The sequence below is a fragment of the Symphalangus syndactylus genome, chromosome 6, assembly GCF_028878055.3.
Source record: "Symphalangus syndactylus isolate Jambi chromosome 6, NHGRI_mSymSyn1-v2.1_pri, whole genome shotgun sequence".
Classification (NCBI taxonomy): Eukaryota; Metazoa; Chordata; class Mammalia; order Primates; family Hylobatidae; genus Symphalangus; species Symphalangus syndactylus.
In genome coordinates, this window is record NC_072428.2 from 51142857 (window position 1) to 51165403 (window position 22547).

Sequence of the window (22547 nt, forward strand, 5' to 3'; positions counted from 1 at the left end):
CAGTTAAACTACTCTGTACGAAGTTATAACAAATGGATATGCAGCACTATAAATTTTTCCAAACCCACAAAATGTATAATACCAAGAAATAAAATATAGATATATAAATATATATATTCATTCTTCAGAATCACATAATAACTTTTTGGAAACAAAAATATTATTTGTTAACAACATAAAATACAAAATAATAGTGCAATTTTTAATATTGATATAACTACTACTAATAATAATAGAAGGCTGTCCAGGCAGAATAAAATGTTCACTAATGGAAACACAAAATTGCAGAAAATAAAGAAAATAAGTAGTTAAATATAAACAAATAGTATCACAAAAATAATAATCGTAATGTCACATAAATGTTAAGTACATGTGGAGTTTAAAATGCATGGCAACAATTACACAAAGGGCAAAAGGAGATAAATGTATCTGAAATATCCTACATTTCTAACATTATCATATGTGTACGTACTGTTGGTGCCTTGCCCAGATGTCATTCACTAGAGTGAATGCCACATCATCAATGCCACAGATGCTGTGAATGTTGGCTGATAATGGCCCAAACCTGTTTCTATCCTATCCCATGAGAATTACCCTGAGCTTACTGGGAGCTGCCTTACTTAGAAAGTTATGTCCCACACCTTGGGGGAACCAGTGGCAAATGACTTACTGAATCTGAGATGCAAAAGGCTGTCCTCTTGCCTCAAGATGAGAAAAATTCTGTGGTCCAACCTATGTTTTAGAGTTCCTCATGAGACCAGGCTGACATCATTCTCAAAGCAAAAACATTTCATTGCTTATCTCTCATATACTGTCCTATTGCACTTTCCTCACTCCCCTTATTTTGAGAGCATCCTTTTAGTAGATCATTTTCACAAAAATCTCCATCACAGATTCTGTTTCCAAAGAACCCAACCTAAGCCAGTTGATATCATAAAAGATTCTAGAAAATAGATTGCCAATAAGAAATTCTAGAGGCGGATTCATCACTGTGTGCATCGCAATAGGAACCACACCACTGGTTACAGACGAAATGTTGATGGTCCCTGGCATGCTGTAGCAAGTTATTGTTAAAATTTTCATCTGAAGTGAACTGTAATAGTGCCCAGAGGAAAGATAACTTACAAGATTTATTTATAAATAGAGCATTCTCTGTAAAGTGGATTCTCTTACTGACTACTTTTGTGTGTGTAATGAAAAGGGTCATGGAGGACTACCGTGGACTCCAATCTCAACCAAGTAGAAACATCAATTTAAAGTTCTATGTCAGGTGCAGTGTTTTTACCAGGGAAGATTAACCTGGATTTGATTATCAAGTATGTGGTATTTGATGTGGCAAATATATTATCTTCCATCTTCTATAATAAATCTATAATTTGAAAATACTTATTTTCTTTGGATATTTTGCATAACATTTTCTTGACTTGCTATATCAATGACAATATATTAATCAGGTAGATAAGCGTGAAATGCAAGTATATTGGCATTCTTGTCAAAACACAGTGCTCCTAAGGTGGGAAAGGATAGAGATAAACACCCATACAAAAATGTAGGAATCTTAAACATTAGAGAAGTTTTTAGTGATCCTGTGGTATAGAAAAAATTGGAACAGCCTCTCTCAGTTAATAGACAAACTAAAGCATTTTTTTTACCTTTTACCACCAAGAAGAAAGTACCACATGTAGTGACCTCCTGAAACCCCGGAGACAGCATATGCCACACTTTGAGTGCTAATTCTACCCACATAACAGAAAGACGTATGCTCATGCTAAGACTCAAGTAAGACCATCAAGCACAACTGAAAGAGCACAAAGAGGGGGCCAGGCACGGTGGCTCACACCTGTAATCCCAGTATTTTGGGAGGCCAAGGGGGGCGGATCACAAGGTCAGGAGATCAAGACCATCCTGGCGAACACTGTGAAACCCCGTCTCTCCTAAAAATACAAAAAAATTAGCCAGGCGTGGTGGCGGGCGCCTGTAGTCCCAGCCACTCAGGAGGCTGAGGCAGGAGAATGGCAGGAACCCCAGGGGGCAGAGCTTGCAGTGAGCAGAGATCGCGCCACTGCACTCCAGCCTGGGCGACAGAGTGAGACTGTCCCAAACAAAAAAAAAAAAAAAAAAAAAAAGAGAGAGAGCACAAAGAGGTGATGCAAAATCCACTGATGTTAGTGCACTACTATTGCAATGTGGTGCACTTTCCCTAAGCTTACCCCTGTAGCTACATGGATGATCCCTTATGACCTGCTGGTGGGGGATGAAGGCCAAGTTAGTTCATAAATGAGTAAAGTGGTTATGCCAAAAATGAACTGTAGATGTGTTACTGATCCATCATGGAGTGACCTTGAAAGATACTGCTTAGGAGAAATATATCCAATGGACAAATCAGCTGATGGACTTACTCATCCTCTTTGTATAAAAAAGAGGTGGCTCTATGTAAGAATACACAAAAATTCAACTTGTTGTTAATGGTGGGTAACTTGGCTAATTGACCCGTCTGTTGGAAGGAGAAAGATTGGAATACTAGTGACAAAGAGGCAGAGGGATGAAGTGGCATGTGGATGGTTCTAGAAGTTAGAACAAAGTTTGAAGATCTTTATATAACAGATCAATGTTCATCATAGTTTATACATAATGGAAAAGAATCTAAACTATAAAGAACACTGAGTGGACCTGACAATTTATATCAGCTAGATTCTGATATAAGCAACCTCAGTGGTGGCATAATGGGCTCCTAATTGAAGTAGCTATAGTGGCAGGATGAAAACTGCATAAACACAAAGCATAGTTTCCCACTCAACAAGGCTGATAAAAGTTCTCTTTCTACTAAATATTAACCTGGCAATGATGGAAAACAATGTTAACTGCCCAATGTAGCATCACTCCTTGAGTAGAAAATGGCCACTTAATGGAAGATTATTCTACCCCACAAGAGGCAGCAAATGAACTTGATAGAAATTGACACATGTGATAGGTGTAGGTTTGTTTTATTTTCTTGAAGGGTCATAGCCAAACCTAGTATCTCAGGGCTTACAGAAGGTTTGATCCACCAGCATAGGACATTATGTTATATCACTTCATGAAAAGGGACACATTTTAGAATACTTGCAACAGTAGACACACAACCATGTTTGTATCATGGGCTACACCACTAGAAAGTTTCCAAGCTGGTACAGAAACAGAACAGGTATAGTTGAGTCTCCACCTTAGAGATGATATTAGTGAGGATGAGACAACATATACTAGATACATCATGTACAACACACCAACAATCATTATATATAGCTGTGACTGCAATAATTAGAATAAATGTCTTTGGGAACAAAAGAGCTGAAATTAAGAGTAGTCCCACTTATCATCATTTTTGGTGACCTACTTGGAAAATTTGCATTTCCCATTTCTGCAATTTAGGTTCTGTTGAGCTAAAGGTCCTCATTTTCAGAGTGGGAGACATTGTGAGCATCTTTTAATTAATTTAAAAATAAAATAAATAAAATTTATGTTAAGCTCTTGCCTAATAACTTTGATCTCAGAAACAAACTGGCAAGGAAAGAAGTCATTAGCCTGATGGAGTAATTAATTAACCCTTGATCATTAGGAAAAGATAGGGCTTCTAATAAACAATGAAGGAATGGAAGAATAGATAGTTGACTGATTGTCTCTTGGTACCATCCTGGCAAATGTTGATGATAAATTAGCAAGTGAAATAGCCATAGCCTGAGAAGGTCATTCTGTAGAGACATTTTCACCCTTTGAGAAAAGGATCTGGTTGCTCTACCATGAAAAAAACCTATGCAATAAAGGTTGTAGTCTTTACTAAAGAAGAATTTAGAATGGATTATAGAGATGGCAGATGATAAGATCAGTTGAGGTTTCAAGAACAGCTTAAGTGATGTATGTTGTAGCTCTTTCGCAAAATTTCATGATTGTGTCTTCTTCTTGGACAAATAAACAACACAAACACGGGAAGAGCTATTCCCAAATGAAACAGTTGAATCTGAGTAATACAAGAGTAGACTGCAATAAATTATGCAGTGAATTTCTCTGTCAGCCTTATTTCAGAACTGAGACATCAGCTCCCAGATTCCTGGATTTGGGGCTGCTATGGGAATACAGAGAAGTTTTTTCCTGGAATTATTCTGATCGAAATGAACTTGCCTCACCCACTTCATAACCCTTGTTGGTGGGCAGGCCACATTCAGTTACTGGTTAACGCAAGGGTACAAAGACTTTGCTTCCATTTAGGATAATCCTGAAGGGCTATTCCAGTTCCAGATTTTTCTGTAGCACAGACAGAGGCCTCAATTGCTACTGCCTTGGCCGTCAAATTATCTTTCTAACTAATAAAGCTTTCTTCACATTCTTACAGCTGTTTTTCTTGAAAGAACACAAACACACACACACACACACACACACACACACACAGAGGGAGAGAGAGAGTGATTTCTTAAATGTCTAATAAATTCTAATTTAAATAGTAGATCCAGTGCCTACTGGAATAGATAGGTTTGGATTTCTTCATACGGAGGAGGTAAGTAAATGTCCCCTATATACTAAAAAACATACCCATGGACATTTTTGAGGAAGATAAATAATGCTAACAATAAAAATATTCTTTTAACATTATTTTTGTTACTATAACCCAGAGACTCAACATCCCTCATTAGAATGTGGAAAGATATGAAATACATCAATCCCCATAGAAACAATGAGAAAGTCCTGAACAGAACAATTTTCTGCAGGGCAATAAAATAATAGTAGGTACAAGAAAGACTTAAACTGAAACTCTGAGAGGAATGAGCCCTTTATGTTTGAGAAGAGAGCCACAGCAAACAACCCCAAACAGGATAAACACAAAGAAATTAACACACAGACACATTATAGTCAAATCCTCAAAACCAAAGAAAAAGAGAAAAATATTAAAATAAGAGGGGAAAAAGACATACATGTAGAGAAATAATGGTTAGAATGACAGGCAATGTCTCATGAAAAACAAAGTCATACTTAAAACAATAGAATTATCTTTTGAAAGTACTAAGAAAAAAATTGTCAACCTGGAGTTCAAAATTTCTCAAAATTATTTTTCAAAAGGACAGTAAAATATATATGTTTACAGAGAGACAAAGCCTAAGAAAATTCATAGCCATAAGACCGTCACACAATAAATGCTAAAGGAAAGTTTTAGGCAAAATAAAATAATACAAGGAGGAAACTGGAATGAACAGAAAAGAACAAAAAATGACAAATTGGTGAATATATGAGAAAATAGAAACTTTTTTTATATTTACTTAATTGCTGGAAAATTATTTACCATTTAAGAATTACAACGTATAGAGAGGTTTGCAACACAGGTAGAAATATGTACTTAATAATTACATACAGGATAAATATGAGTTAAATGGAAGTATTAAAAGCTTCTTGCATTGCATATGGTACAATATAATATTTGTTTATGGTAGACTATCTTAGTAAGTTAAGGATTCATACCCTAAGGATCAACTCTGTTTTGAAAAAAAAAAAATACAAGCAAGTATAGCTAAAAAGCCAGTTGAGGAAATAAAACAGAATACTGAAACACACTTGATTTTATTTGATTCATGGTTTCAAAATAAATGAGAAAGCTATGACAAAGAAAAGAAAAAGATGGAGAGAATAAGACAAAGATAGTCATAAAAATAAATGTTTTGATATAACAGTATGACCCCAATTACAAAATAGCACTTGTCACAATGGATTAAAAATATAGGCCGGGCATGGTGGCTCCTGCCTGTAATCCCAACACTTTGGGAGACCGAGGCGGGCAGATCACGAGGTCAGGAGATCGAGACCATCCTGGCCCACATGGTGAAACCCTGTCTCTACTAAAAATACAAAATTAGCTGGGTGTGGTGGCATGTGTCTGTAATCCCAGTTACTCAGGAGGCTAAGGCAGGAGAATTGCTTGAACCAGAGAGCTGGAGGTTGCAGTGAGCCGAGATCCTGCCACTGCACTCCAGTCTGGCAACAGAGTGAGACTCTGTCAAAAAAAAAAAAAAAAAATCAGCATGTGCGTGTGTGTGTGTATATATATACACATATATACAGATGTATATACACACACGCACACATGCTGATTACAAAACACACTTTAAATATAAGGATAGGTCAAGAGTAAAGGGGTCTAAAAAGATATATTAGGCATACGAATATATATGGTCCGTGTGGCCATACTATTACTAGCAAACACGGACTTTAAAGTAAGACATATTACCAGGCGAAAAAGAGACATTTTACAATGATGAAAGGTCAATTCACCAAGAAGAAACAGCCATCTTAATGTATGTACATGTAGTAGGAAAGTTTCAAAAGACACAACAAAACAAGTAACAGAACTAAAAGAAAAAAGAAAAAAAGCATATTCCAATTTTGAGTTTTTAGCACTCCTCTTTTTTAATATTACTTGTTTTCGTAAGTGGATAAAAATCCATTTAGCTATACACTTTGTGTTTATCCATCTCACCATGTGTAAATTATATTTGATTCATAAAAAGGGGAAAACGTCTCATTGATTGTAAGAAAAAAGCAGCAGCAGCAAAGAAACATAAACCTAAAATAATATATCGATTAATCTAGGTTTAAGTGATTTCTTGGTAGGCTCAACTGCTTTTCCTAATCTCTAAGTAGACTCTCTTTGATGTGTTTAGTTCAAAACTTTTAGTCCATCGCAGTCTGACCATAGCAATGCCTTGTGGGAACCAGTGAGTAAAAGCTGTGATCTGATCCTGACCCAGGGTCTCCTCTGGGAATTTTCAAGAAATGTTTCAAGGAAATCGTTTGTTTACAGAGGGTGGCAGAGCTGGAGAGATTGGTGTCCCATGAGAGCAAAACTCAGAAGATAGATCAAGGAATCAGTCATACATAGATAAAAGTCTTGGCAAGCAGACATGGGTCACCGAGGCAGAGAAAGTGCTAGAATAAACTTATTTCTGTTTTTCTATGTGATTAAATGGTAAGTAAAATAGGACCATAACATAATATTGTCTTGTAATATGGCTTTATGTCCTCAAGTGTGTCTGAAATATGAGTGCTCTAAGAACTGAGACTTGGAAGGAACATAAATGAGGGTGGCTGTAATAGAAACTCCAAAATTTTGACATAGGAGGAACTTAGAGGTAAAAAACAAACAAACAACATGGTTTCAATGGGAAGTGCAGGAAGCTTATCTTGGAGTTATCTTTGCCAGACAAGAGGAGACTTTCACTAAAATTTGGAGAAGTTGTGAAAATTTTAAAAGGCACTAAAACTCTTTTTACTTTTTCCCCAAGATGGGGTCTCACTGGGTCGCTCAGCCTGGAGTGCAGTGGTGCGATCATAGCTTCCTCCAGATTAAAACTGCTAGGCTCAAGTGACCCTCCTGAGTAGCTAGGACTATAACAGTCTTGTGCCACCATGCCTGGATAACTATTTTTATTTTTTTGTAGAGATACGGTCTTCCTATGTTGCCCAGGCTGATCTGAAATGCTTGGCCTCAAGTCATCCTCCCACCTTGTGCTACCAAAGGACTGGGATTACAGGCATGAGCCACTGTGTCCAGCTGCTAAATCTTATAGCTATCCCTTGACGTTGGCACTGTTCACTTCACTTCACCTATCTATTGTTCATCTCAGAAATCATGCAATTGTTTATTCACAGTTAGAGAAAATGCTGGGTAGACTCAGAACTCTTTGTGGGATAGGGATTTGGAAATAGGACAACTCTGACAGCAGAACAAATGATCTGCCCCAGCAAAGAACAGAAAAGCAGACTTCACAGGGTCAGAAGTCAGTCCATAGATAACAGGATTCTAGCCACTAGACTGGAATCAGAGGTGGGGGCTTCAGTTTTGGAAGAAAGAGCAGATGAGATGACGTTATGGTTTCAAGTAATTCTAAGAACTTTGAAACAGGGACCAGAGAACACTTTGGCATAACTGGGTTGTTGATGTATATAAAGAATTGTAATGATGTATATAAAGAATTTAAGACATCATCTAAGAAAAGCATCCTTAGATGATGCTGAATTTTAATACTTAGTAGTAAAATCTGAAGATTTCTTTACAAAATCAATTTAATTAAAAATATTTGAGTAAACTTTCTACTTAAGGTACTGTACTTGGGGAAAATGCGTTAGTCCCTTTTTAATTATAAATATGGCTAATGGGAGGTTTATTATGTTTCCAACTGATTAGGGCTTTACCAACTCTACCTCTTATTCTCAAAGTAATTTTGCTATTTTACTACTTCCTGTTCATAAATAATGCCACAGAGCTCTATACATAAATATATATTTTCAAGTTTAAACAAGTGAAATGAACTGATCTGGAAAGCAGAAATATTTGAATATAAAAATAATCTAGCAAAAACTCTTGTCTAGCACATAGTAATAGTTCCCAATGTTTTCTTCTCACTCCTCTCTTAAAATTAGCTACCCTCTCTTCTTTCTGCCCTCAGCTTTATAAGGCTCCAGCCATCTCTTACCTTTTTTACCTCCTGATCTGGCTTAGCAGGTATTGCCCTTGCTGTTTCAGAGTTGGCCCCATTTGCTGAATTTTGCTACCAACAATCATTATGGATATTTTTTCCTCTTATTTGGTGTATTTTTTTCAGAAATGTGATAGAAATGACATTCATTGATTAAAATTGCTCTGGATAGGACTCTATAGGGTAGTGAAACTGACATGTAAAAAGACCAAGGCTTCAGCCTTCCTTAACATTTATATTGCATACTGTATCTTAATTTGTACATATCCTCAATTAGAATGCAATTTCCTTGCATTCTAAACATTTTAAATTATATTAATTAACATGAGATAGGAAGCAAGATATAGTTTAAAAAGCTTAGAATCAAAGAACATCTATTCAAATTGCATGTGTTCATAATAATATCTGTTCTTTGAGAAGTTAATCTCTCTATGCTTCAGTTTTCAAATCTGTAAATCAGGAACAATACTACCATGTGAGGATTGAATGAAATAGCAGATATAAAACATCTAGCATAATGCAATAAAAATTAATGCCTATCTCTCTGATTTTTCTGTTTTCTCTTTTAACCCACTCTACTTTTATGTCTACTTTCCCTACACCTTAGCATTTGGGGGTAAAATAAAGCACTTAATTAATTAATTTTGTAACGACATATGCAAAGACTAATCAGCAATCTTAATAATTATATTTTTATATTTTATGTATTTTGTATATTGCACTAACATTGAAATATTTTTAATATTTTATAAAGGATATTACTTTTTTTTTTTTATTTTTGTAGAGACAAGGTCTCCCTGTATTGCCCAGGCTAGTCTCAAATCCCTGGACTCAAGTGATCATCCTGTCTCAGCTTCCCAAAACACTGGGATTACAGGTGTGAGCCATTGTGCCAAGCCAATAATATTATTTAAGCTAAGGCTTACCACAAGATCTTTTAATAAGATACATTTTATAAATACAGACTTGATCTCATTATACCAAAAATATATTAATGTTGTCTTAATATACATTATTTAGTCATTCTTTTTTATCTAAAAGTATTTAATGAAGGTCTACCATGTGGCAGAGGCACACAAAACAATATAGTGACAGAATTGGATTTTCCTTCTTACTGTAAACACTTAAATAGATAAGACTGTTCAAGAGAAATGAATCGGAACAAAAGGAAAGAGTATGACTGAGGCAGTTCAAAGCAGACCTTTCTGAGGACATGACTTTTGAACAGTGACCCAAACATTTGTGGAAAGGGCATTTGAGCTGAGAAGAAAGCAGTATAGTCGTCCTGAGATGGAAAGATGTTGGAATGTTTGAGGGGCTGCTAATAGGAGTGTGGTTGTAGTATACTAAAGAGGTTTCTAGTGGTCTTCTCCTATTGGGCCTTATCAGTTATGGTAAGAAGTACAGATTTTAATGTAAACATAAAGAGTAATATTGGAAGAATGAAGGATTTTATAATTAAACATTGTTTTATCATTTATTAACTTATTTTTATTTTGATAAACATTTAAACAGAAGTTTATTTGATCCATATTATATTTTATATAAAACATAAAATAATATGTAGTATGTATATTATACTACATAGACCATTCTTGTATACAGACTAGGGAAAAAGAAGGGCATTAAACATGACTTTGACAATGGCATATAGAATGGAGTTGAGCACAAAGCCCAAGGTATCAAGAAGAAAGAGACAGGAATCAAGCAGAATTTCAAAATCTTCCAAAGCCAGATGGTTAAATCCAGGCTGGAAAAAGATCGACTTTAGCAGAAGAAAACATAAAATGCTATGTGAGTGAAAGGAATTAATCCTAATGTATTAAAATAGATGTTAAATTAATATTAATAATGAATCAACATGAGATTCATATTGGAACAGATCTGAACAGTTGAGTAACTAGAACGCAAATACATCAATGCACTGTGCTCTCTGGGCTGTAGGGAAGTGACAAAGATCATGCCAAAGCAAGACTCTTATATCCTCAAATCAGAGAACATCCTCATATAGAAATTATAGATAGTACTTTCTTTGAAAGAAGGAAAGAAGCTTCAGTCACTCACACACAACAAAAATAATTCTCAAGATCAGTTTAGTCAAATGGAAATCAATTCAGTATAAAAGATTTAATTAATAATGATTGGATGTGTGCTATTTGCCAAGAACCACAGTTCTTGGTGCAGAAAATATCAAGATCGGTCTGACACAAACTGGGCTTGTAATGATTCTATTGGCCACTGTGGATGGCAGACACATAAATAGCAAATCACAGGACAATTGAGGTACTGCAACAGAGTTGCAATGCAAATTATAGTAGGGATACATGGACTCCGCTTGGAGTGATTAGAAGGGAAGACTTTAAGGGCCAAAACACTTCTGAACTGACCTAATTGGAGTTGCTAAAGATTTAATGATACACTGTCAAAAAGGATCTCTGCATACTTTTTTTATGTGGACTTTAGGGGAGAGAGAGTGGCTGATATCCAGATCATAACAAAACAACTGCTTTATCGTTTTTGGAAGGTAGCCCAGGTCTTCTAGAAGAAGATTTGTCCTTAATGACTCATGATAGTCTCATTCTGGAGGATAAACTAGTTGAAAAGTTTGTGGTTTTGTTCCTAATTGTTAAGAGTTCTTTTACAGTGCCCTAGCCTCTCAATAAAACTTTTTTTTTTTAGGCCAAGAAATATCTTAGAGCCTCATTGTCTCTGATATGCTTAATGCTATAAAGCATATGAAAACTCTCAAATATATATAGTTGATTCAATTGCCTATGAAAGAGCCCTAGATTTGTGGAACAACTATTTATCTTATAATTCCAGGGGAAAAAATGGACCCAGGCAGTACCAACCCACTTCATCTGTGGCATACTATGTTTCCAGTCTTGCTATAGTTTAGTTGACTGAGCCACTCTATAGCTGTGAAAGTGTATGTTGAACTATAGAGAAAATCCAAGAATCTCTTCTCTCCTCCCATCCTCAAAATGGAGAGCACCATTATGAATTGGTCATACATAAGGACACTGTAACCATTATCATACGAAAAGGTGGGGTTTTCATATGCTATAGGAGAGGGTTAATAATCATACATGGCATTTTTTATGTCCTTACTTTGGACTGCTTCCTTTGAAGAGCTTGTGAGTAAAAACAGCCTTAGAAGCTCAGAGCCTGGTGATATGGTGTGGATATTTGTCCCAACCAAATCTCATGTTGAAATAAAATTCCCCATGTTGGAGATGGGGGTTGGTGGGAGGTGTTTAGGTCATGGGGACAGATCCCTCATGGCTTGGTACTGTCCTCTTGATAGTGAGTGGGATCTCACAAAATCTGATGGTTTAAAAGTATGTGGTACCTCCCTTCCTTCTCTCGCTTTTGTTTTTGCCATGTGACATGTCTATTCCTACTTCACCTTCTGTCATGACTAAAAGCTCCCTGAGGCCTTCCCAGAGCCCAACCAGATGCCAGTGCTGTGCTAGAAGAGCCTGCAGAACCACGATCCAATTAAACCTCTTTTCTTTGTAAATTACCCAGCTTCAGGAATTTCTTATATCAATGGGAGAACAGCCTGTCACACTTTGCCTGAACAAATGTTTGCAGCAAATGACTAGAAATTGGAGAAACCACTAATTTTCTTCATTCTTCAAAACTAGTATCTACTTCCTGGGATTTCCCAGTCCTTTTACTTTTATTATTATTATTATTATTATTATTATGCTAGGTTCATTCCAGATCAGGGAAGGAGGTCCTATAGTCCATTCTGACTCTATACAATTTGTCATTGAAATGGGGGTAAGGCAAAGCCTAATAACACAAGAGGAATTTGTTTAAAAGTTACTGCTCTTTATGTGGGTATGCTTTCTGAGGGTTTGACAGGGATGTATGCAACTACCCATATTCCTGGTTCCCCTTGTCAGTCAAGATCTGTCTTTATTATAGTCCGTTTAGAAGTAATATCTCTCTTTTATTTCTTGAAATAAGAAGTCTTTCACAATTCCATTTTCTTTATTTCATAGACAAAAGTGCTGAAAGGAGGGAAATGAAGACAGGAGATCCATATTGAGTGTCATTTCAGACCTGAGAATACTTTTCAATGGACTCATCATGCACCTTCCCAATTATTCTGAAATTGAGATTACCACCTTCTTTCTGATTGGAATACCAGGGCTGGAGCATGCTCATGTATGGATCTCTGTCCCCATCTGCCTCATGTACTTGGTAGCCATCCTAGGCAATTGCACAATCCTCTTTGTTATCAGGACTGAGCCCTCACTCCATGCACCCGTGTACTATTTCCTTTCCATGTTGACTGTCTCTGACCTGGGCCTGTCCCTCTCCTCCCTACCTACTAGGCTGAGGATCTTTGTATTCAGTGCCACAGGAATCTCCCCAAATGCTTGCTTTGCTCAAGAATTCTTTATTCATGGATTCACAGATATGGAGTCCTCAGTGCTTCTCGTCATGTCTTTTGACCACTTTTTGGTCATATGCCACCCTCTGAGGTACAGCTCTATCCTCACCAGTGCCAGAGTTGCCAAAATGGGGCTGTTGTTTCTCATTAAAAGCATGCTTAGTACTCCCATTTCCTTTCACTCTTAAAAGGTTGACATATTGTAGGAAAAGCCTACTCTCTCATTCCTATTGTCTCCATCAGGATGTCAGGAAGCTGGCCTGCTCTGACAACACTGTCAACTTCTGCTATGGTTTCTTTCTTGCCCTTTGTATGATGTCAGAAAGTGTGTTCATTGCTGTGTCTTATGTGTTCATCCTGAAGACGGTCATGGGAACTGGATCCCACAGGGAGCAGCTCAAGGCTCTCAACACCTGTGTCTCCCATATCTGTGCTGTGCTTGTCTTCTATGCGCCCATTATTGCTTTGGCATCCATGCACCGCTTTGGCAAGCACAAGTCCCCAATGGCCATGATCCTCATTGCCAATGTTTTCTTGGCTAGTGCCACCTCTTATGAATCCCATTGTACATTGTGTGAAGACACGGCAAATTCGTGAAAAAGTTTTAGGAAAACTGGGTCTACAACAACGGTGTCAGTAAACATGGTACAAGATCAGCCAAGATCAGGAGAGAAAATATCTTTCTAAGCAAAGTATTATCAATGATTTACCATTATTTTTCTTAATTATTAATATACGGTTGGCTTTTCTTACCCATAGTTTCACATCTGCAGATAAAAAATATTCAGAAAAAAAGTGTGATTGATTGCATCCGTGCAGAACATGTAGATTTTTTTGTTATTATTCTCTGAACAATACAGTATAACAACTATTTACGTAGTATTTTTGTTGTATTTGGTATTATAAATATTCTAGAGATACTTTAAGGTATACGGGAGGATGTGTGTAGGTAGGATGCATATACTATGCCGTTTTATATGAGACTGAACGTCCTCAGATTTTGGCATCCTTGGGGTCCTGGAACCAATTTCCTATGGATAGCAAGGGATGACTATAGTCAGTCCAGCATATAAGCTGTTTAAGTGTAGTGAATGTCCTACTCCTGTGAGTGTAGAACTGACATGTATGTTGATAAGTGTGTATGTGACAGTTTTAGAATGTTATTGAAATCATGACCCAACACACTGATACAGGATTTTAGTTACACAGTTTATATGACAAGGATAAGTATATGTGAAAGCAGGGATTGTACTCCCTTGCAGACAAGGAATACCAAGGAGCTGAAGATTAAAGGATATCACCCCAATCCAGTTGCTGGTTTCTTTCAGGTGACTTTCAGACACATGGTACTTGTTGAGGAGCATTCAGTCAAACTTTGTGTGAATAGTTGATTTCCCATTTAAGTGAAAGAAGTCTATTGTCAGGTATAAGTTGGTTAGCAATCCTCTCCCTTTGCACCTTCGTTAACAATGAAATAAGTAGAACCAGTAATTCTTTTACCTTATCATTTTCACAGCCTTGTATTATGGCAATAAACTATCTCATAACATTCCTTAATAAAAACCAAATTTTTTTCTATATTACGGCAAGGTTCCATAAGCCTCCTTCTAAATTTAATAATTTATATTTCTGGAAATCTATAAAGATAATCAGAGATAGAATCAAATGTATATTTATGAGAAAATATATCAGGGGTTACTGAAGTGTTAAGTAATAAGAAATAGTAGCAAAAACCATGACATACAAAGATGATGACATGTTATTCACCAATGCAACACACCATCAACAACTAAGTGGTGTTTGCTAAAGCCTGAATTGGTTGTTAAGGATTAAGTTAAACATAAGACATAGGCCTACTATCATGGAGTTCAGGTGGTGAAGAAAACAAGTAAATAAGTAATTAAATTAGCAAAGTATGGTAATTTTAATCATACACTAAGAAAGCATATGTAAAGGAATGGCAACAGGCCTATTTTGATGGATAATGAAAGCAAAACTTCCTAGAAGTAAAATCTAATACAAAATATAATTTAATAGAGAATAATGAATAATAGCAAGTAAATATTTAAGACATACATTTGCATGTAAACTACTATCTTAATTTATAAATTTATACATATGTGTTTGTTTATTAAAAAAAGATTAGGTTATATGCAGTCGTGAGTTGCTTAATAAGGGGGACTTTTTCTGAGAAATGCATCATTGTGTGACTATCATATATTGTATTTACACAAACCTAGAGGGTATAGGCTACTACATACCTGTGATATAGCCTATTGCTCCTAGACTACAAAACTATGCAGCATTTTACTGTACTAAATACTGAGATAATTGTAACACAATGGTAAGTATTTGTGTTTGTTTAAACATAGACAAGGTACAGCAAAAATACTGGTATTATAGTCTTATGGGACTACTGTGGCATATGAGGCCCATTGTTGACTGAAAGGTCATTATGGGGTACATGACTATATTATATAATCTCTCCGTAGGATTGCAAATAATTGTTATTAGATAGTAAACATTTTTTTCTATTTCTCAACACATTCACACATTTTAATTATATATATGACACTCATAATCAGAAAAACTCCAAATATATAGAATACAGTGCTTAAAATAACAAAACACAAATTCATAGCCTATTGACAATTACCATAGGGATGAAGTACATTGATGAAATTTTTTTTGGTGTTGAGTGAAAAGGTTGCATTTTTAATCAGGTATAAAAACTACATTTTTGAGTAGTAGAAGATTAACACACATATAGCAGACTGCTTTATGACTGTCATAAAACTGGAAGAAATATCACACATTTTCACAATGGTTCTTCTAAAACCTCTGGAATTCAATTATATTTTATACTTTTAAAAGAGCCATATATCTCTTGAGGTATTACCCTGCATTCAAACGTAGCAATATTTCTGAAGTGAAATGTGTGAAATAAATAAATTATGATCCAAAAATATGTTCACATATGTTCCTGTTAGGTTTTTTAACCAATAAATTTTGACACCAAACTTAAGAAAGTAAAAATATATTGATTTTCCAGATATTTGGAAACTTCTCCATTGCGAATAGAAATTTGCAGATCTACCAAGGTAAACTTTTAGAAAAGTCTTCAAAAGAAGCAATTGTAAAGCCAGAGACATCTGAAATAACTGACACAGATAGGTTTGGATGGTTAGATTAGTGTGTGTTCTGGGATGTCTGCTCTGCCACAAGTTAATTTCAGGGTCAGAGACTCTGCCATAGTATGATACTCTCTAAGGGAAATTGTATGGAGTTGGATGTCTAGCAACTAGATATATCTTTGGGTTCTTGCACTTGTGAATAATAGTTGTATTTTTTTTTCCTTTTGATGAGGACAGAACCAAAGAGACATTTATTTGGCAGCAATATGAGAACAAAAACTTGAAAGGTAAAATACTGAATTGTGGTATAATAGAATACAAAGACTTCCCACTGGGTGCACAAGGCCAAGAAACATTTTAGCTACAATGAGGGACTTGGAGTTTGTTAAACTGAATTTTACTTATAATTGCATTACTTTATAGGATGGTCATTCACTTGTTTTTCCTCACCTAAAAAGTGTGTGAGTCCTGCCACACACTCTTATGTAATCTCAATTACCTGAATATAATGCATGAAAGGAAACTCATGCAAATAATTTTAATTATAAATGATATGTGATTATTGTTGGTAAAGGGGATTGGAGCCCAAGCGAAGCAAAATCACAAAGTTGTCGGTGCTTGAGCTGAACAACGTGGCTTGAAAGGAAAATGAGGTCAAGAAACCAGATTGGGACTGGTGTTCCCTATCTGCCAAGGAATAGAAAGTTGAGAAAAGGGGAGGAGACAGGTGGCTCAAATCAGAGTATCTGCTTGGTCCACAATGCTCAGACATGAGTTATCCTAGGTAGGATGAAATTGTCAAAACTGTGGAAAAACAATTTGAAGAATTATCTCCAGCACCCTAAGAACCCTGCGCCTGTGTCTACTTCTTCACAAAACAAATATTGTTCATAAAGGTAATCTAGAGATTTCCTATTAAACATCAAAGCTACTGTGCAATTCTACAGTGATGAGTATACCAGAGGGTAGAAGCAGTTAATAGCTAGGTAGAAAATTAACAACCCAAGAAACAAGAGCAAATAGAAAAAAGCTGCAGTTCTGAGAGCTAGCAGTGGAGTAGCTATGGAATCAGGATTAGAACTATATTAGAATATATAGGCAATGAGAATATAATGAAAGCTAATGTGTAATTTTATATATTGGATGGATTGGAGGTATACAAAGTGCTGACTAAAATTGAAAAAGTATCACTTCTACTAAGAAGAAAAGAGATTAAAGAAAGATAAAGATATAGGGAGTATATTCGCAAGGATACAGCGCTCTCTAGAAGTGACACCAGGAACTGAAACCAATGTGCAAGATTTTCCTAAAGTTTTTAATTATAACTTTCTAAGTGTGTGCCTTTGTGCACATATGTAACTTTTCCTTTTATCAGCTCAAGTAACAACCTTCATTGCCTCACTGGAAATGTCACCTCAGGGGAAAAAACAATTGTTCAGCTGGATGTGAAAATAAAATTGTAATTTATTTCTGGTCTAAAAATTACTGTCTTAAAGGAGACAGATTGTTCCACTATATTAAAGTGACTTTATTCTGCTTTTACATGCACAGGAGTCATGTCATTGTTTAAAATGGTTCAGGGACATATACTCAATTAATGTGGTTTTAAATTATGGTATTAAAAAATAAAACTCTTTGATAAGCTCAGGGGAAAATTACTCTCTTCTTCCCACTCCTAAAATTCAATTGGAACTGACTCAGCAACCAAAATGCCTGTGGATTAGACAGCCCCAAATCCCTTTCTTTCCTAAGTATAATTCATGTCCTGATAATTTCCTACCTTCAATCCCGTCTTCCTCTAAGACCCCTCACATTAGGACCCCATGAACCCTTGGATTGGAGCAGCTGGAACATAGCCTGGCGGATTGTCTTGGTCTTCAAGCTGTAAATGATAGGGTTCAGCACAGGTGGTAAGAGCAGATAAATATTGGCCAAAGTGCTACAGAGCACCCTTGGGGTGGAGTGGAAGAGGCGGTGTGCCAAAGAGAGGCTGATCATTGGCACATAGAAAACAGTGACTGCACAGATGTGACAGACACAAGTGCTGAAAGCTTTTTGTTGCTTCTTTCGGGCCACAATGCTCAGAACAGTACGGAGGATCAGGACATAGGAGAAAAGAATAAACAATACATCAGTGCCATTCAGGTAGAGCTGAAGAAACAATCCCCAAAAACTGCTGATCCAAGGTTTGGAATATGCGTATTTGATCACTTCTGGGTGGTAGCAAAATGGATGGGAAAGCTCGTGACCCCCATGAAAAGACACAGTGTTTATGGCTACAACAACGGGAAGTAAGAAAACTACTGGTCTAATGCAGATGACCAGCCCTATCACCAGGATCATCCTGTCTGTGAGGATAGTAGCATAGTTCAGTGGGTTACAGATGGCCATGAAGCGATCAAAGGCCATGGCTACCAGCACCGAGGACTCCAGCAAGGAGAAGGCATGCACAAAGAACATCTGAATGAAGCAAGCTTTAAAGCTGATCTCCCGGGCATGAAACCAGAGAACACCAAGCACAGTGGGAAGGGTCGTAATGGTCAGACATAGATCAACAGCTGCCAGCATGGAGAGGAAATAATACATGGGCTTGTGGAGTCTCCGCTTAGTAATGATGACAAGAAAGATCATACTGTTTCCCAAGAGGGCAATGGTGTAGAGACAGCAGACTGGAATGGAGATCCAGACATGAGCGCATTCCAGCCCAGGGAATGCAGTGAGGAGGAAGTTTGAGGAAGACGAAGTGGTGTTATTGAATATTGCCATGGTTGGTTGAAGACACTGAACTATGAGGAAAGAAAAACAATTAAGATTATTTATATATATATCATACATTTTATTAGTCATTTCATATAAAATTTTAAATTTAAGGTAGTTATTTTTCTTCTGTTTTAAAGAAAGGAAATGGACCCAGGAAGGTTAAATAGTATATCTAGGCTAAAATAGTTCAATACAGATTCAAATTCAAAACCAAATTTACTAACTCCAAAGTCTATTTTTTTTACTAAACTTCAGATGATCAGAGAGGCCAGGCTAATGAGACAATTTGGATAGCTGAATGTTGTAATTTCCTTCTTTTAAAATACAATTTTTAATATCCTTTTATACTTGTATATGATGTACAGGAGGGGTAGAGATGAGAAATAAGCAAAATAGAGAACTATGTTCTCATGACTCATCTAAAGAAGAATGTTTGTGGAGTCCAAGTGTTTTTAAAATTATGTGTAAAAGTCTACATATGTTTGTATTGTTTTTGTCTTCATGTGCAGATGAATGCAGGGGGAATTTGGGAGTGTGAAAGTCACTGAGAGATGAGATGCTTATAAAGCAGATATCAGTTATCCTCTGTTCTTTGAATGATATCTCATAAAGGCAAAGAAATGACGCTGGATAATGCAAGGGGGGTAAGAGGAGAGGAGACAGTGGCTCCGTTTGCTGCTGGGGAAATTTTTCCTGTGGAATGGAGACAGAAGAAGAAGCAGAGGGCTTTCTCTCTGTGAGATCATACACTCTGGAGCCAGTGGTAGGTCAAAGTTCAGTGCCTAAATTTATCAAGTTTTTCTCAACATTGCCGGCTAACCAGAGCAATGTGTTAGTGCTTTCTCTCTTCAGGCACAAGTCTCCATCTGACTGGCCAGGAAGAAGGTAGCAACTGCCCATTCATATACAGAAGACCAGGTGAAATTATTTGAATAGCACTCACTCAACTCAATAACAGAGTGACCCAAAGGTCAACATCCGTATTTTCTCGCATCAGTAATGTTACAGACCCATCCTCTTCATTTACCAACCCCTACCTTCTGTTAATTTGTTAACACTGAATTATATTTCCTCTACAATTCAGAATATACCCTGAAAGTTCCATGATATATTAAGCTAAAACTACCCTCTGCTTCAATCTTTGCCCCACATTTTGCTTGGACCTTTCACTTGGTGCTTAATAATGAGGCACAACTGATATTATTGGTAATTTATATATGCAAGTACTATGTTCTTCTTCTGCCAGAAGTTTGAGATTCTTGAAAGTTTGGGAATGCATGTTTTTAATCTCTCAATGCTAGTTACTAAAGCAGGATCAGGAAAAACAGAAATCTTCATTTTGCAACATTGATTGATTACCGAACAATTATGGCCACAGAAAGGGAGTTCTGAGTCCTATCGTCTTTTGCCTTTTTCTCTTCTTTCTCCTCCTGTCTTCTCTCTCCCATCTCAGTTTCTTCCAGTATCTGTTACACCCCTCCCTTTATCCTATCTTACTTGTAGTTCACATCAATTTATTGCTCTATCTTCTTCCTCTCCTTATCTTACCATCCCTCATTTTAAAAAACTCCCCCCCCACCTTCAGTTTTTTTCTCCACATTTGCGCTCCCGCCTTACCTGGTCACATCAGCAGGAAACACCACCAACTTCTCTTCAGTCCCATAACAGAGTAGGGGCTAAACCAGCTTCCAAAAGCGAGGGCTTTATAGGCAGCCTAGTAGAGTCCCCAGGCAACAGGGAGCATTCTTGATTAGTAAGCATTCTGGTTGGAGTGAGTGATGGAACCCATCCGCAACTAAGACACATCTCCGAGACTTACCCCCAAACCCTGCTCCCAGGCCCAAGCAAATCCCATCCATCAAGGGCTGGGAGAAGAGCCCTAGCCCTGGAGGCTGACAGTAATGGATATCTGCTAAGACTGCCTGCCTGGGTCAAATAACTATAACCATTCCTCTTTACCCAGCCTTAGGCTAAGGACTCTCAGCTAGGAAGGCTCCCTGAATGTCAGAGCTGGATTAGGAGAGCAGAAAGAGTCATCCCATTGTTCTCTGTTTTCAATATATCCTCTTCCTAAGAGGTCTCATTACTCTCCTGGCCATTCCTACATCCCTCCTCTTACACAGGAACTCCTCCTAAGAACCCTTCCTATTCAAGTCATATCTGGAGCCATCTACCTTCTATGCATAAGTAACCTAACACTTGATGAACACATATATGTTCCAGAAACTATATCTTTCAAATGCATTGTCTTAATCAACTTTATGAGTTAAGTATTATTACCTATTATTTCACAGCTGAGGAAATTGAAGTTTAGAGAGATTTTTTAATAACTTCACTGTCTAAAAGTTAGCAACTTGCAGAAATGGTACTCAAGCCTATTTTAGAAATGGTCCTCAAAATTTTGAAATAAGTCTTATTTCAAAGCTTTTCGTCTTAACCATCATGCTATACTACCTTCTAATGTCAACTGTTTCCATTCATGCCTTCAGGAACCATGGTTTAAATTCATTGTCCTTAATCTGTCGATTTCATAGATTGATTCCCAACTGTGTGTCCACATATGGTTTAAGCTTCGCTTAGACTAGAATCCAACTATTCACAGTAGACAGTCAATTAATAATCCTAATTATATCTAATCTACCCTGTTTTTTTGTACTTTCCCCCGTCTTGAGACAGAGTCTCGCTGTGTCACCGAGGCTGGAGTGCAGTGGCACGATCTCGGCTCACTGCAACTTCCACCTCCTGGGTTCAAGCAATTCTCCTGCCTCAGCCTCCCCAGTAGCTGGGATTACAGGTGCCTGCCACCATGCCTGGCTAATTTTTGTATTTTTAGTAAAATGGGGTTTCACCATGTTGGCCAGGCTGGTCTCAAACTCCTAACCACGTGATCCGCCCACCTCGGCTTCCCAAAGTGCTGGGATTACAGGCGTGAGCCACTGCGCCCAGCCCTTTTTGTTTCTTGAAACATTTTCCAAACATATTGTCACTATATACATATGAGTCACACTGAGCAAAGGTGCTTATCCCAGTGAGTATCAAGGAAGATCAAGTAACTTTATAAAGTTACGCATCAGGTAATGCTCAGATGCATAAGTAAACACCACCCCCTTTCCCTGGTTCCTATCAGTGAAGATGAGTGACTGAAAATTTCAGATAAGATTTATGAATATTAAATAAGAACAGAAAGAATAGGAAGTATTAAATCAATCTTAATAACGTATAGTTTTCATTAATTCAAAATATATATTAAGTGTCACCATATGGTCTAAACTACATTACACACTTGGGTTACGATGAAGTGGGATAAAAGGGTTCCTGTTCATATGGAGTATATATTAAGCACAAGTCAGAAAAGCCCTCTGAACAGAAGCGAGGCTGAGGTTGAGATCTAAAGCTTATATGAAATTTCTTATTTTTCTAACTCACTGAATGCACCATTTTCTCAAACTCTGCACATGCTATTTATTTTTAATATTTTTTTCTGATTCCAACCCCTTAAATATGTATACCTTATGTTATAAAATATATAAATAAATACACAAATAAAGACAAAAGAAAATAAATGTTCTGTGTTCATCACTGAACACCAGAGTGACACTAATGGAGTAAGAGCAGTCCGGACAGATTTCTCAAAAAAGGTATTAAAAAATGACATACAACAGAAAACTACTCAGCAATAAAAAGGAATAAACTACCAATACATGCAATAACATGGGTGAATCTCAAAAGCATTTTATTAAGAAGCTAGAC

At 36.9% G+C, this 22547-nt stretch overlaps 2 protein-coding genes across 2 annotated transcripts; one reads left to right on the top strand and one right to left on the bottom strand.

Moving 5' to 3' along the window:
* Positions 1–12596: 12596 nt before the first annotated feature.
* LOC129483913 (olfactory receptor 51A7-like) lies at positions 12597–13543 on the top strand. The gene is given in 3 exon segments (XM_055281328.1): positions 12597–13060; positions 13062–13440; positions 13442–13543. Coding segments are annotated over 3 exon segments (945 nt in total).
* Positions 13544–17819: 4276 nt separating this feature from the next.
* OR51T1 (olfactory receptor family 51 subfamily T member 1) lies at positions 17820–18803 on the bottom strand. Its single transcript, XM_055281329.1, has one exon. The coding sequence runs from the start codon at positions 18801–18803 to the stop codon at positions 17820–17822; it is 984 nt and encodes a 327-aa protein (XP_055137304.1).
* Between the last annotated feature and the right edge of the window lie 3744 nt (positions 18804–22547).